The sequence below is a fragment of the Mya arenaria genome, chromosome 1 (assembly GCF_026914265.1).
Source record: "Mya arenaria isolate MELC-2E11 chromosome 1, ASM2691426v1".
In the NCBI taxonomy this organism is placed as follows: Eukaryota; Metazoa; Mollusca; class Bivalvia; order Myida; family Myidae; genus Mya; species Mya arenaria.
The window spans coordinates 52496659-52510049 of record NC_069122.1 but is presented as its reverse complement, the minus strand read 5'-3'; the positions used below and the strand labels follow the sequence as shown (position 1 = coordinate 52510049).

Below are 13391 nucleotides of genomic sequence, written 5' to 3'. Positions count from 1 at the left end.
CAAAATGTTGCCGTTTGGCATAGATCTAGTATTATATTTGGGCTTTTGATGCCAATCACGAGTCTAATGTGAGAGTCTAGGCTTGTTCATCTCAAAGTGTAATTTTGGTGTTTTATGAATAATGTACTGACTATGTAATATAATGCTATGACTTTAGTGTTTGTAGCAGAGACAATTCCTTAAAAATGTATTGCTCATCTAAAAAAATGCACGAAATGAATAGCAGTCTGAGTGTAACCTGTATGGACAATCATTTTAAAATTATGAAAGTTGACTGCAGGATTTACTAGTATTTAATTACCCCGGTACTTGTGAATACTAAACTGTTAAAAGATCCATGCTCCAATGATTTGAACATTTAAATTCCCTTATTACACTAAGAATCAAACTCAGTATTTTGGTATAAATCATGTGATATTCTCTTTTTAAGAAATTTTGAATCTTCTAAAGGAAATGGTTTAATAAACTACATTTGTAAAATCAAGCATTAGGAAGTTATTTTAATTCATCAAAAAAATGCTTAGATGTGTTACACTTTTGAAAAAAATGGTGGCTCTCTTTCCAGGTAACATCTCTAGTCTGTCGGGTTCTGACTCTGATACAGATGGGGACACAGACATTGACAACCAGCCCCGAACTGGACCCAACAAACTCCTGCCTGGTACCCAGCGTAGACTGGTGCGTGAAGGGGGTAACACCAGCAGCACTGATAGTGAATCTGAAAGTGGGAACCAGGTAGGAAGATTTTGTATTACCATATTATTTTAGACACAATAGAAATTTATTAGAAAATACAGGTTTATAAGCAGTATTTCGCCCAATGTCGAAGCTTTTTTAGCTTTTTATGTTCAATAAAATGAAGAAGACAGGTACCTATATGAAAAATCAGGTGGTCTGAAACATTTTAAATGAGTCTCCTGTTACCAGACTCCTGTTTACTTTGACTTGAAACATACATCAAATTGCACTGTTGGCAGATAAAGCTTTTAAAATCAGACTTTGTTCTTACAAAAAGGAGGGGTCACTTCTTTCTGACCCCCAACTCCTTTCTTTACCAAAATGCCTGAACAAAGTTCTCATGGTGATACTCTATATAATTTATTTGATGTATATACCACGTGATAAATTGCGTCATAAAGCTATGTTGGAAGGCAATATTTTGCTTCTAAATAAAGACTTGAAACAAAGATAACTTTCTTCACCATTTTAAACGAAACATAGCACAGTCTACGCTGCTCTGAGCCCCGCCTTCGGTCTTTTACCAGAGTTTTATTGAGGGTTTAGTTTCTTAAAACACTTTGACAAACCTTTTCAGAATATGGCCATCTGACTGAGCACTGTCAAAACATTATTTTGAAAACAGGTTTTTTTAGGTGTTTGATGAAACTAATCATCTTATCAAACTTCGGTTATAAAACGAAGGCGGGGCTATTTAAGCGGCATAGACTGCCTGTTGTTTAATTTACAATGGTGTAGTAAAGGAAAAGTTATCTTTGATTTAAGTCTTCATTTTAAGCAAAATGTGGCCTTTCGACGTAGCATATATGACGTAATTTATCACGTGGTATAGTCACACACTGATCCTTATTCTAAAGCAACATGACTTTGATAATGCATCATGCACAGACTTTACCAGACTGGGCCCCATGTGTTGGACATATTTTGCAAACTCTGTGACTATACATACAGTATATAAAATCATTCAATATATATAAGTCCATGTAGGTTTGTTAAAAATGTAACTGATATTCAGCAGTGCTTTCATTACGTTGGAAATATATTACCCCCTAAAAATACGCTAAAACTTTTGAAATTGAAGAAAAAATCTTTCAGAGGTGAAGGCTTTGACATTTAAAGTATCAAAATCTTGTGTCAATGTTATTTGAATGACTACATTTTCAGTAATTCTTGAAGTAAAATGATTATTTTAATACAATTTTGTTAAGATGGCAACTATAAGTCAAAAATTATTATTTTAAATTTTGACATAAAAGTTGGCAAATAGTGGTACAATTCTTAGTGTTTTGGTGGTTTTAAACTTCCACACAAAGAAAAACTTTCCGAAGTGATGGCAAAGAGGTTCATATTTTCAGTTTCAAATTGGTTATAAAAGCCCTGTGATAGTATTAGACATTTCACATACATGTACGTATATATACACACTAACATCTAACAAATGTTTGTCATTTACCCATAGACAGAAGACATTGCAAGAAGGCTGCCAAAGGTTTACTTCAGCAACCATGAGGGAGAAATCCTATCCATCTACAGATGTGTGCTCTGTCATAAAAAGGTGACTATAGCTTGGTTAAAATGTCAACATAATCTATTCAATAAGATTTATTTAAAGTGACAATACAATATGCAATAAACATGATATCGTAGAGATTTTCTAACCAGCTGGAAAATCAAGGGCTTTGAGTCATTTATGAGCAAACCATGATTGCAAAAAAATACATCCAAAATTGTCATGTTTATATCAGAGCCACCCAAGTTACACTGAAGACTTGGTTTCAATGGCCGCTACAATACCAGATCAGATGAACTGGGCTGTGTTTATGGCCGGAGGGGGCCATTTTGCTGGGGCGGTGTTCAATAAGTAAGTAGCATTTTAACAAATAACATGAAAAAGAGTTACTATCGCTGAAAAGATGTCCTTTAATAGTAGTCACAGCCACCTTGCTTAGGATTTGAGCTGAAGAGTTATGGGCTCAGGTTCTGCACCCTGTCCTTTTTTGGTAGCTGCCAACATTGACATCATGTGCACCATTCTGCTAGGGTTTGTAATTCAGAACTATGGAAGGGTGCTGCACCCTGTACTTCTTTGGTAGCATCCTTCTGCCCTTATGGATACCAGTATGGGCACCCTCCTCCTTTCATAGAATTAAATGCTTAATTGAATTTAGAAATTCAAATATATCTTTTGTTTTGAAGGACAAGGTCACACTTGGTATTTAATCATTACAGAATACTGCATATATGCGCATAGTGTATAGTTGGTCATGTCCTGGCTTTAACTTTGTCATGCAATGAGGGATTTTGAAATTTCTTGGCACATGTATTCAGTACATAAAGATGACATGTCCCGTGCAAGACCCACGTCCCAAACTAAAAAGGTCAAGGCCACACTTTTAGGTTTATCATGATGAAATGCTGCATATATATATATATATATATATATATAGTTGGTCGTATCCTGGCTGTAACTTTGTCATGCACAGTGGGATTTTAAAATAAATTGGCACATGTGGTTAAGGTATGTAAAGGTGATGTGTCGCGTGCAAGACCCACAACTTTTTTTTAATTTCAAGGTCTTAATTAGAGTTTTATCATTATGGAATGCTGCTTATATGAACATCAGTGATAGTTGGTTGTGTCCAGGCTAGCACTGTTACTTTTTCATGCATGGAGAGATAACTTTGTACATGTGTAAAGATGACGTATTGCGGGTAAGATCAACCTTCCCACCACAAAGGTCAAAGCCACACTTACTGGTTTACCATTAAGGAGTTATGCATATATGCATATATACATGTAGATAGAGTATCCATGTGTGTCATGCACAGGTCTAGATATTTTAGAATAACTTTCCACCTATGTTTGGTACAAAAAGGAAATGTGTTGGTGCAAAACCCATTTCCGTACTACATGACTCCTCCACATTTGACATCAACCATCATGGGGGTTGGCATTTCCTTATAGTTTGTGTTAGCTCTTCCTGAATGTAGGCATATTATCCATTGAACTGTATGGCACTTCAGGGTCTTTGGTCACTTACTGTCACAGCTCTTGTTGTTGATTCATCTTGTTTGTAATAACATTATTGTTTATAGAAGGTAAGAAAATGTGGGTACAATACTTGAAAGATGTACTAAGTATTTAATTCATGATGTCCTAGTCATTGTTATAATAAGTAAAATGTAAATGATTTTGTTATATATGTACATGCAAAGACAAAGATCTGATATATGTAACAAATATGTTCAATTATTTTTAGAAATGAGATGGTTGTCCATAAAACATTTCACCGCTATGTTGTCCGTGCTAAGCGAGGTACAGCACAGGGTAGTCGTGACAGTCAGGGAAATGCCCCCAAGTCCGGAGGGGCCTCACTCAGGAGGTATAACGAGGCTGCTCTAACACAGGTTTGCAATTATTATTATTCCATATTATTTTTATCTCATCTGTATTGTCTTAACCTTAGCATTGTCATGTGCCTTAAACCTTGATGAGTAAACTATCAAACCATACAAGAAATTCACATGAAACTTAATATAACCTGTCAACACATGTTGCCAGAAACATGTGTACAGCAAGGCACATAACACTGGCTTTAATACTTTGTTGATTGATGCCTCTTTTTGACTGAAAAAAAGACTAGCATTAGCATTAGCTCTGCAGCACTGTGACTATTGAAATAAATTATTTTCACAGAGATCTTTTACATTTATACCTAAAATTTTGTATTTAGTAAAATGTGTCGATGTCATTTGCAATTTCATTTTTTTCTTACACCACTTTACTTCAGGAAATACAAGAATTGATAGCGTCTTGGCGTCCACATCTCGAGAAATGTGACCTCATCTTCTTACGCGCTCCAAGTTTTAACCGTAAGATCTTCTACTCTGGGAAAGTCCCAGCATTTAAGAAAGATGACTTGAGGATACGCCTTATACCGTTCCAGACAAGGCGACCCACAAATAATGAAGTGAGACGGGTGTTTGAGATGTTGGCATCGATAGAATGTTACGGTAAGGAGGCAATATCCTTTGGTTAAGTGTGTTGCTTGATTTGATAGAAAAATAAGTTTTCCATTACAATTCTGTGTTTTCCAGACAATTAGATTTGCTAAACTAAAATGCCTCATCTATAAAGGTTTAGACAACCATGTTTTGAGAGAATTATTTCTAGCTTGTTAATGATTAAAAACAAATGGTTAAGTCTAAAACATAAAGTAGTCATAATAAATTAAATCTAGATGAAATGACTCAAAATTAAAGAAAACATAAAAATGTTGCTATTTGTAAACATTTATACATTAAAGCTTGTTGTTATTTAAAGTGAATGGAAAAACTATATGCAAACCTAACTGAATAAAACATATAACTTAGATCTATAACAGATATAAAGCTTGTTGAAGAAGTGCTGGAGTGTAATGTTAGAATATTTTCTATTAAATACAATGACAGATCCAGGAATTGACATTAAACAGGGCTTAACTTAGAGGCACAACCTTTTGACATGTGCCCCTCTCTCAGAACCATGGTATGGGGGTGTAGGGGAACTATCCTTGTCTTAGAAAATTTCAAATAAGAATTAGTCTGAGATGGTGCATTTTGAGATTATTTATTACTTTTTCTTTCTCCCACATTTACATGAAAAGTAAACTAAGGCGATAATCTGCTAGTGTATTATCATAACTGATACATATTTGCAAATTTTGTTTTCAGGTGATGAATCAGAAATCCAGGATCTGGTTCCCATTTCTCCACCACAGGTGTTCAACCCGGAAACCGGCAACCTCGAACCGCGGGATGAGAACCAGCTATCACCAAGGAAACGCAAGCTTCTGAATAAAAAGATCGGTGCAAGCCCCTTGGTGAATGAGACAAATGATAATAAAGCTTCCGGTGATCTGAAGAATGCTGAGCCGAATAAAGAGGAAACTGTGTCTTCAAAGCCTTTTCTTCCAGGTTTGTTTTATAATTTGATATTTGATTAGTATTTTAAAACTGCTTTCTGTCAGCTGTTCTTATACTTGTAAAGTATATTAAGAATGTAGGATATATATGTTGAATTGTGCTGAAAATAATTTGATGAGAATTTTAAGTGCAAAAGTTTAAAGATAACACTTTGCTCCAGAAAACATTATTGAATCACTGTACATTTTGAAAGAAAGAAACATCAAAAATACATTAAATGTCATTTTACTGCCCACCAGTTGATACATAAAGGAGTTATCATTAACATCTGAGTCTTTTCAACAAAAATTGTTCAAGAATTAATATTATTCTGATCTCTTTCAGGGCTCGGATCTTGTATCTGAAATTAAAGTTTCCTTTTGTTTTTCTTTAATTGTGTGTTTTCTGATATATTTACGTACAACGAAATGTTTTATCTTTTCTTCAGATCACATAAAGGAGGAGACCATGTCATCGGGAACATCTACAGCTAGTGACACAGAGTTGATAGAAACCATGGCAACCATTCACTTCTCCGATCTGAAAGGTAAGATACTTCTCAAGTTAAAATGGATATGGGAATGATTGTTTTCTGAAAAATATAATGTATGTTAAAATTTTAGCAACCATATCCATGTGAACACATGTAAAAATGATCTTGACTTTATTGGAAAAATTCTACCTTAAAATCATAATTACATGTAAATAGTATATAAAAGTAATCTCCACAGCTGCATTCTACACTGTTTGTAGGCATTATGTACATTTTGTAAAGAAAATATTTGTTATGTAGATTATATCTGTATTATCTCTGATAAAATGCAACTGGCAAATAATGAACTTGCCCATAAACACCACAATTACAGAGTACTCAATGTCGAAGAAGCCTAAACAGAAGAAGAAAAGTGCACGGAAAAGGAGACCCTCCTTGAAAGGACAGAATGAACCGGATTCAAATGTTATGGGTATTTACTTTGTCTTGTGTTTCTGAGGTCATCTTGATCTTCATCTGAAGATATTTTTTATGCCCCCAAAGTAAGGCATATTAAAATCGCACCATCTGTCCGTCCGTTCGTCCTTCATTGTGTCCAGGCCATTTTGTTGTGTCCGGGCTATAACTTTCTCTTGTATGGACAGATTTTAAAATAACTCGCCACATGTGTTTTGCATATAATGACTATGTGTCATGTACAAGACATGCGTTCCTACCTCTAAGGTCAAGGTCACACATAGTGTTGGAATACTATGGCATGCTGCCTTTAAGGACATAGAGTATAGGTGATCGTGTCCGGGCTGTAGCTTTCTCTTGTATGGACAGATTTCATTGCTATTTTCTTCTCTTTTTTATGTATGTTTTTTTTGTTTTTTTTTGTACAACGGTCAATGTCATATTTGATGGCATTCGTTACATACTGTGACAGCTCTTGTTTAGGTATTGTCATCGTGTTCATGTTGGCCTCTATCAAGTGCAAACTAGTTATTAAAACATTTAAAAGGATATAAGCATGTAACCCATGGCAATGCTTTCAAAGCACATTACTCTGGCTTGAGTATTCTTCATGGTATGCCTTTTAACCAAATGACAAAAATGACAACCAATCCAAGTTCTTATTGTTTTAGATATTGGTCTATTGAAAATGTTTTAGATGGCTAGCATATGTTTAATATAAATATGTTGTTCTGGTCATATTCAAGCAAGTTTATACACTTTGTATTATAAATCTTATCTGTAACAGATAATGAAAATATTTCAAAGTTTAATGCCAAAAATTCATTTGATGGTAATTTCCCTTAGTATGTATGATTTTACAAGTATGGTTATGTTTAATTTTATTCTTTATCCTCCCGTTATATGAACTCCTTATTTCAAACAGATGAAGAACTATACCATCTACGGAACAGTCTGTATACAGCTTGTAAAACAGGCGACAAAGAAAGCCTTGAAAGCCTTCTTGCTGTGATATTTTCCCCTCCTGCTGCTGTTGATAATAATTCAGAAGCCAAGCATGACAATGCTGAGGACATTGAAAGTCAGAAAAAGGTTGATGAGTTTGATAAAGCAACTATTCCTACTGCTGTTGATAATAGTGAACTGAATGACCACATTGTTAAAGCAGGTAATGAAAATGACAACATTTGTCTAAAATCATCAGAGACAAGTGATAATAGAATAATTGCTGATATAAAACAAACAGACACATTAAAAAATGGTGATGTTAAGAAATCAGATGGTGAAGAAATTGCCCAAAATTCAAAGGAATATGTTGATATAGAAAAGTCTACAAGTCTTGAATGCATTACAGAAATGAATTCAGATAAAAGTCTCCTTATAGACACCAACTGGAAAGCATGTGATACTCATACAGATATTAATACAACAGATCTTGATGAAACAAAAGAGAAAGTTACAGTGAACATATCTAGTCATCAGGTAGAACATCCGACCGCAATACCAGATACACCTTCCATTTTAAAACCGCAGACCATTCCAATCCTTTTATCAAGAACAAAACCAACTGTTTCCACTGGCAATAAAGATCCTCTAACTCCTGTCTTTGTATCTCCTGACATTGTAAGTGAACCGATAGGGGATAACAACACTACCCTTCTCCATGTAGCAGCTAAAGAGGGGCACGCACGTATTGTTGCCTTGTTGCTGGAGGCGGGCGCTAGTCCTGTGCTGAAGGACAGAAACGGTCATTCACCCTATATGGCAAGCAAGGATAAGGCAACAAGAAATGAGTTTAGAAGATTCAGGGGAAAGTGGCCGGATAGATATGACTACAAGGTTGCACAGGTAGGATTTGATGTGGATGCAGATTGAGATTTTTTCTGCTACATGTACCTTTTGATGTTGTTAAATCATATTGAAATAGTCAGTTTCTGGTAATGCATGAAGTCTTCCAACTTTTATACTCGAATGTTTTGTAAAAAAAGATTAAATTTTGTGTGGCATTTTAATCTAGAACATGTTTTAGTATCACATTTTGTTTCAGCTGAACAAATATTCCAAGAAAGTTGAAAAAAATGCAGATAACGGCTTGGTGAATGTCAAATCAAGGTTCCTGTAGAATAGTGAAAAGATATTAATTAGAAAATGAAATGTACAGGAGATTTAGATTCTCAAGCTCATGTTTATTCGGATTGCAGATTCCAGAACCTCTCTCTGAAGAAGCTGAGGCTGAAAGGAAGCGAAAGGAACAAGAGAGAAAGAAAGCCCAGAAAAAAGCTAAGCAAGAACAACAGAAAGCTAAGAAAGAAGAAGAGGAGAAACAAAAGGCAGAAGACAGAGAGAAACAGAGATACCTGAACATGTCGGACAGAGAAAAGGTAAGAATATGTTGTGGAGGTATGAGAAAGTTTAGAATATAGGGATAAAAAGGAACTACATAAAGCAGAAATGTGAGGGAAATAAAGACCGGTTAATTTGCCAAATAGAAAGTTAAGAATAACAATTGCTAATAAAATGTGAAATAATAATAAATGTTGAAGCCATCTGTAAAAACATTTTTTGTCTTTAGTGGTCTCGAAGAGTAGGCATGAACTATTGAGCATTTTTGGCAAGTGAGCCGGCCAACTGCAAAGAAACATATTTTCAGATTGCTTTAGTATAGCAACCACCTCTTACCCTAGAGTAGTAAAATGTCATTTAGACCACCTTATCGTTTAAAAAGAAGAAAGGATTACTGATAAGCAGTGTGCAATATCTTGTCATGTAAATGTTAGATCTTAAATTCAGTTGGTAAATTCAAATCCTATCAAGATTGATACAAAGAAACTTGACAAAACAGTCGCAAAATGGTTAAATTGATGGTCATCTTGAAGACCGGTGACTTCTGTTGTAAATGAATATTTTCTACATTCTTGCAAATATCCGGGGCTATGTAAAAATGACTTCATTACAATGTTTGGATCTATTGATAGTTTTGAAGTGAGACATATCATATGACCTCGTTATTACTACCGGTGCATGTACTGTATCGTGGATTTGAATCATTTGGGACATTCTATATTTCAGAGAGCGTTGGCTGCTGAACGTCGTCTGTTGAATCAATGTAGCACACAGGGAGGAGACAAGCCTGTGCTTATGTAAGATCATATCCAGCAGTAACATATTTTCTTAACTAAGCCAAAGAATTATTTTGCATTATTTGGGTTGGCCAATTTAGCAAATATTTTTAGCCCCCCACTCGCAATGATTATGCAGGTATCCTTTAGTAACCACCCTGTCTGTTTGTCCGTCTATCCACATTTTTCATGTTATTTCTTTCTAAGTATCTTTAACCATTAAATATATTTACTATATTCTTGATATATATGCTCATAGTAACAATGTTCTTTTTGATGACAAGCTATATCAATCCAGCTTATTATTGCCAGATTTATGACCCTTGTAAAACTACAGTTTAGCATATCAATGTACTTTTCATTTGAACACGAACAGTTTTAGAAGAAATTTGATGTCACTTAAAGGATTGACAAATGACGATGTGAACTTGTGTTTGTACAAAAACCGTAACTTAATGTATCCTCCCTTGATAGTTTATTTTTTATTTTTTATTACATCTTAGTAGTGAAAGAAGAAAATGTCAATTTAATTATAATTAATTTATTAAATAATTTATAATGATTGATTATTGGTAATAAAAGATTGACTCTGCACATTTCAAGAGGCATAACCCTATTTAAAACATCATTCAAATAATTGTTACCAAATTGCCCCCCACACCCACTGATGTAAAAAAATAAGCAAATGCAAATCAAAGGATGTTCACTTGTGCACATTTGTTGTGTTATTCCTTATTCGTCTCCCTTGATAAAAATGTTCTAATTCAAGAAAGAAAGTGAAAGTCAGAAATTGGTTGTACGATGTACAGTGTCCCCCCACCCCCACCATTTACCACCATTTCATATGAGGGCCGCTTTCTCGGGTATTAATCACATTCAATGACAGCTGTCATTGTATTTTAGAAATATGTATATATGTATATACTACAGGCAAACAATTTAATCTGAACACTTTTAACATATTTAACCCCACAACTTTTTCTTTTAACAAGCCTTTAAATAGCTCCATATATGTAAAATCTATCGAGCAGCGTCAAATGAATCTGAATGTCTTTTGATTGTGTTGATATATTGTTACTAAACTTGGTATGTAGGGAGGAGGTTATGGATACTTTCATGGGATTGGGTCTAAGGGCCCTCCTAGGGTCAAGGTCACTGTTTCTAAAAATAGAAAAATGGGTGAAACCGAATATCTTTAGTTTACCCATTGTTACCAAACTTGGTATATACGATGAGTATATGGAGACCGTTCCTGGTAATGCTTTCTTTTGCCCCTTATGTCAAGAAAAAATGGTTGAAACTTAATATTTTTCATTTGACTTTACATTTGACTTTAAAATAATTGTGAACAAACTCAGTTAAAAGAAACTAGGTCAATGGCACTGTTTCTTAAGATAAAAAACACCCTGTTGAAACTGAATATCTTAGTTTGGTTTGGCATTTTGTGACTAAGTTCTGTGTATATCCTCTTACCAATTGGACATGTTCTTATACATACGCACAGAACGCAACAAATCAGCTATCAACAAATACTCATAATTCTCTCAACACAGCCTGAAGTTTTTTTCTGTCAATCATTGAAAACCAGGTTAAGTCGATTTGCGATTCTTTTAATCATTTTGAATAACTTGGCGTGAATCTTATCATAACTACTATTAAGTTGAAAACATTATGTTGTATATGAAAGTACACATTTCAAGGTGGTCAACCTATCCGTCCGTCCGCTACTTTCGTTTCACACCTTTAACTTTTTCATTGTTTTTCGAATTGCAATCAAACTTCACAGAAATGTACTGCAACAGGGTGTCATGCATAGCATTCATGCACACGATACGAAGGCCAAGGTCACACTTAGACTTCGATTGGCTATTACTTTTGACCAAATCAGGAGCAATAAAATAAGTTCCTATGAAGCTAATGTTTAACTCCTACATTAATATCTATTTCAGCCGGTGTTTTCAGTGTGGAGCTGACATGACCGGAAAAGTTCCGTTTGAATATTGTGACAACAAGTTCTGCACATCCAAATGTCTACAACAGCACAGAAAAACTCAAACTGCCAAGAAATAATGCTCTTTATATGTATTAGTGATGCTTTAAACTACATTTTAAAGCGAATAAGGACTATTTGAAGCAACCTTTCTTCTCATGGGGGTACAATAAACCCCACAATTTATGGATCAGGAAAACATTGTTTTGTTCCTACGTTTGTGTTGATTTATACATAGTTGTTGAGGAAGCGGTGTTGGATCTTTGATCTTCATGAAAACATTATTGAAATGAGATTTTGGAGGAATTAAAAAAGTGCTAGGATAAACACCTATAACTAGGAATATTTGCTTGAATATAAGATTAATTGCAAAAAGCCTTTTAACATATAAGACATCCTAGATCATGCAAGACCAAAATTATTTTATATATGAAATTGTTTATTTTTAAAATGGTCTAACTGAAAAAGTCTGAAAAAAAAAAAATTCTCGCTATTTGTCTGTTAATCATATTGTAATAATAATAAAAATGTCAAGAATTATTGCTTTGTTTCCAAAAGTTTGTATCCATTGCCTTTGAAAAGACTCGTATTCCTTTTTCATGTGCAAATTTCATTTCCGAATATGATAACAAATATTTGTATTTACACGTGTAAGGGTTTTTTAAACAATGTGTTGCATTTTTGTTGCAGTTTTACCATCCTAGTACGGAATACGTCAAAATACGTTCTTTTGAAAAGAGGTCATATTATTCTAGATGCCCTGAATATAACTGCTTATATATGTTCACAAAAAGCGATATAACTCACTTTCCAGTGTTTCTTTATTGGACCAATATTTGTAAGTGGTCGTAAAACAGATGTGCCGACTGTCGGACTCGAACCTCTGACCGCCGACGTGTAAGTTAGACGCGCCACTGCCGTTTTCTTGCATACCTGTACATATTATTATAATACTTATCCTTACTTTCTAATAAACGTAGACAATTTCACACAAGCAGAAAGAAACATGGTTTGCTTCTAAAATACGTTCTTGGTTTTTCATTGATGCGCTGATGTAGAAAGTCACTTTTTACCAGTGGAATATGCATGCGGGAGTTATACGTGCGTTTACAATAACAATGCTGGGGTAAAAACACTTGCCTGCTTATTTACTGAACATTGACCATTGACTCATTTACTTTATAGTTTTACCATCACCAACATTGACAAATGTAATATGGCCAACATACCTATTTTAAAATCAAATCACTATACTTTTCGCCCTAATGCAATTCTATGACTTGGACCGAACGTTTAGAAATGTGTTACGTTTTATAGCGTGATAAACTACATCGTTTTTCAATAATTAAGGTGAACTTGTTTCACTCCTTTATTAGTTGTACCGTTCCAAACCTTTTATATTAATGCTTGATAGAGCTCGTGCATTTACAAAACAATAAAGATTTAGTTGCTGACAATAACATTCAGAAAAGTCAACTTAGCGCTAACATTATGCTCTATTTTGTTATAATTTCATTGTTATAATCATGCAGTGCGCTGCACTTCTGCAATATTTAATTTCATTTGGAGAAAGGTTCACCAGCTAACATGTGTAATGTCGTATTTAACGGCATACATTGAAATCATGCCAAACTATTTAGCTGCTTACATCG

The 13391-nt window shown here is 34.5% G+C and overlaps 1 protein-coding gene across 1 annotated transcript in view; it reads left to right on the top strand.

Moving 5' to 3' along the window:
* Positions 1 to 12273, top strand: part of LOC128236008 (ankyrin repeat and zinc finger domain-containing protein 1-like) — a 15007-nt gene extending 2734 nt beyond the window's left edge. Inside the window, exons 4-15 of the mRNA XM_052950832.1 lie at positions 566 to 735; positions 2198 to 2293; positions 2484 to 2599; positions 3998 to 4145; positions 4529 to 4751; positions 5451 to 5693; positions 6130 to 6228; positions 6548 to 6646; positions 7556 to 8478; positions 8832 to 9011; positions 9700 to 9770; positions 11699 to 12273. Coding sequence (XP_052806792.1) covers positions 566 to 735; positions 2198 to 2293; positions 2484 to 2599; positions 3998 to 4145; positions 4529 to 4751; positions 5451 to 5693; positions 6130 to 6228; positions 6548 to 6646; positions 7556 to 8478; positions 8832 to 9011; positions 9700 to 9770; positions 11699 to 11819 — 2489 coding nt within the window. The 3' untranslated portion in view covers positions 11820 to 12273. The remainder of the gene's footprint in view (positions 1 to 565; positions 736 to 2197; positions 2294 to 2483; positions 2600 to 3997; positions 4146 to 4528; positions 4752 to 5450; positions 5694 to 6129; positions 6229 to 6547; positions 6647 to 7555; positions 8479 to 8831; positions 9012 to 9699; positions 9771 to 11698) is intronic.
* Positions 12274 to 13391: the final 1118 nt, after the last annotated feature.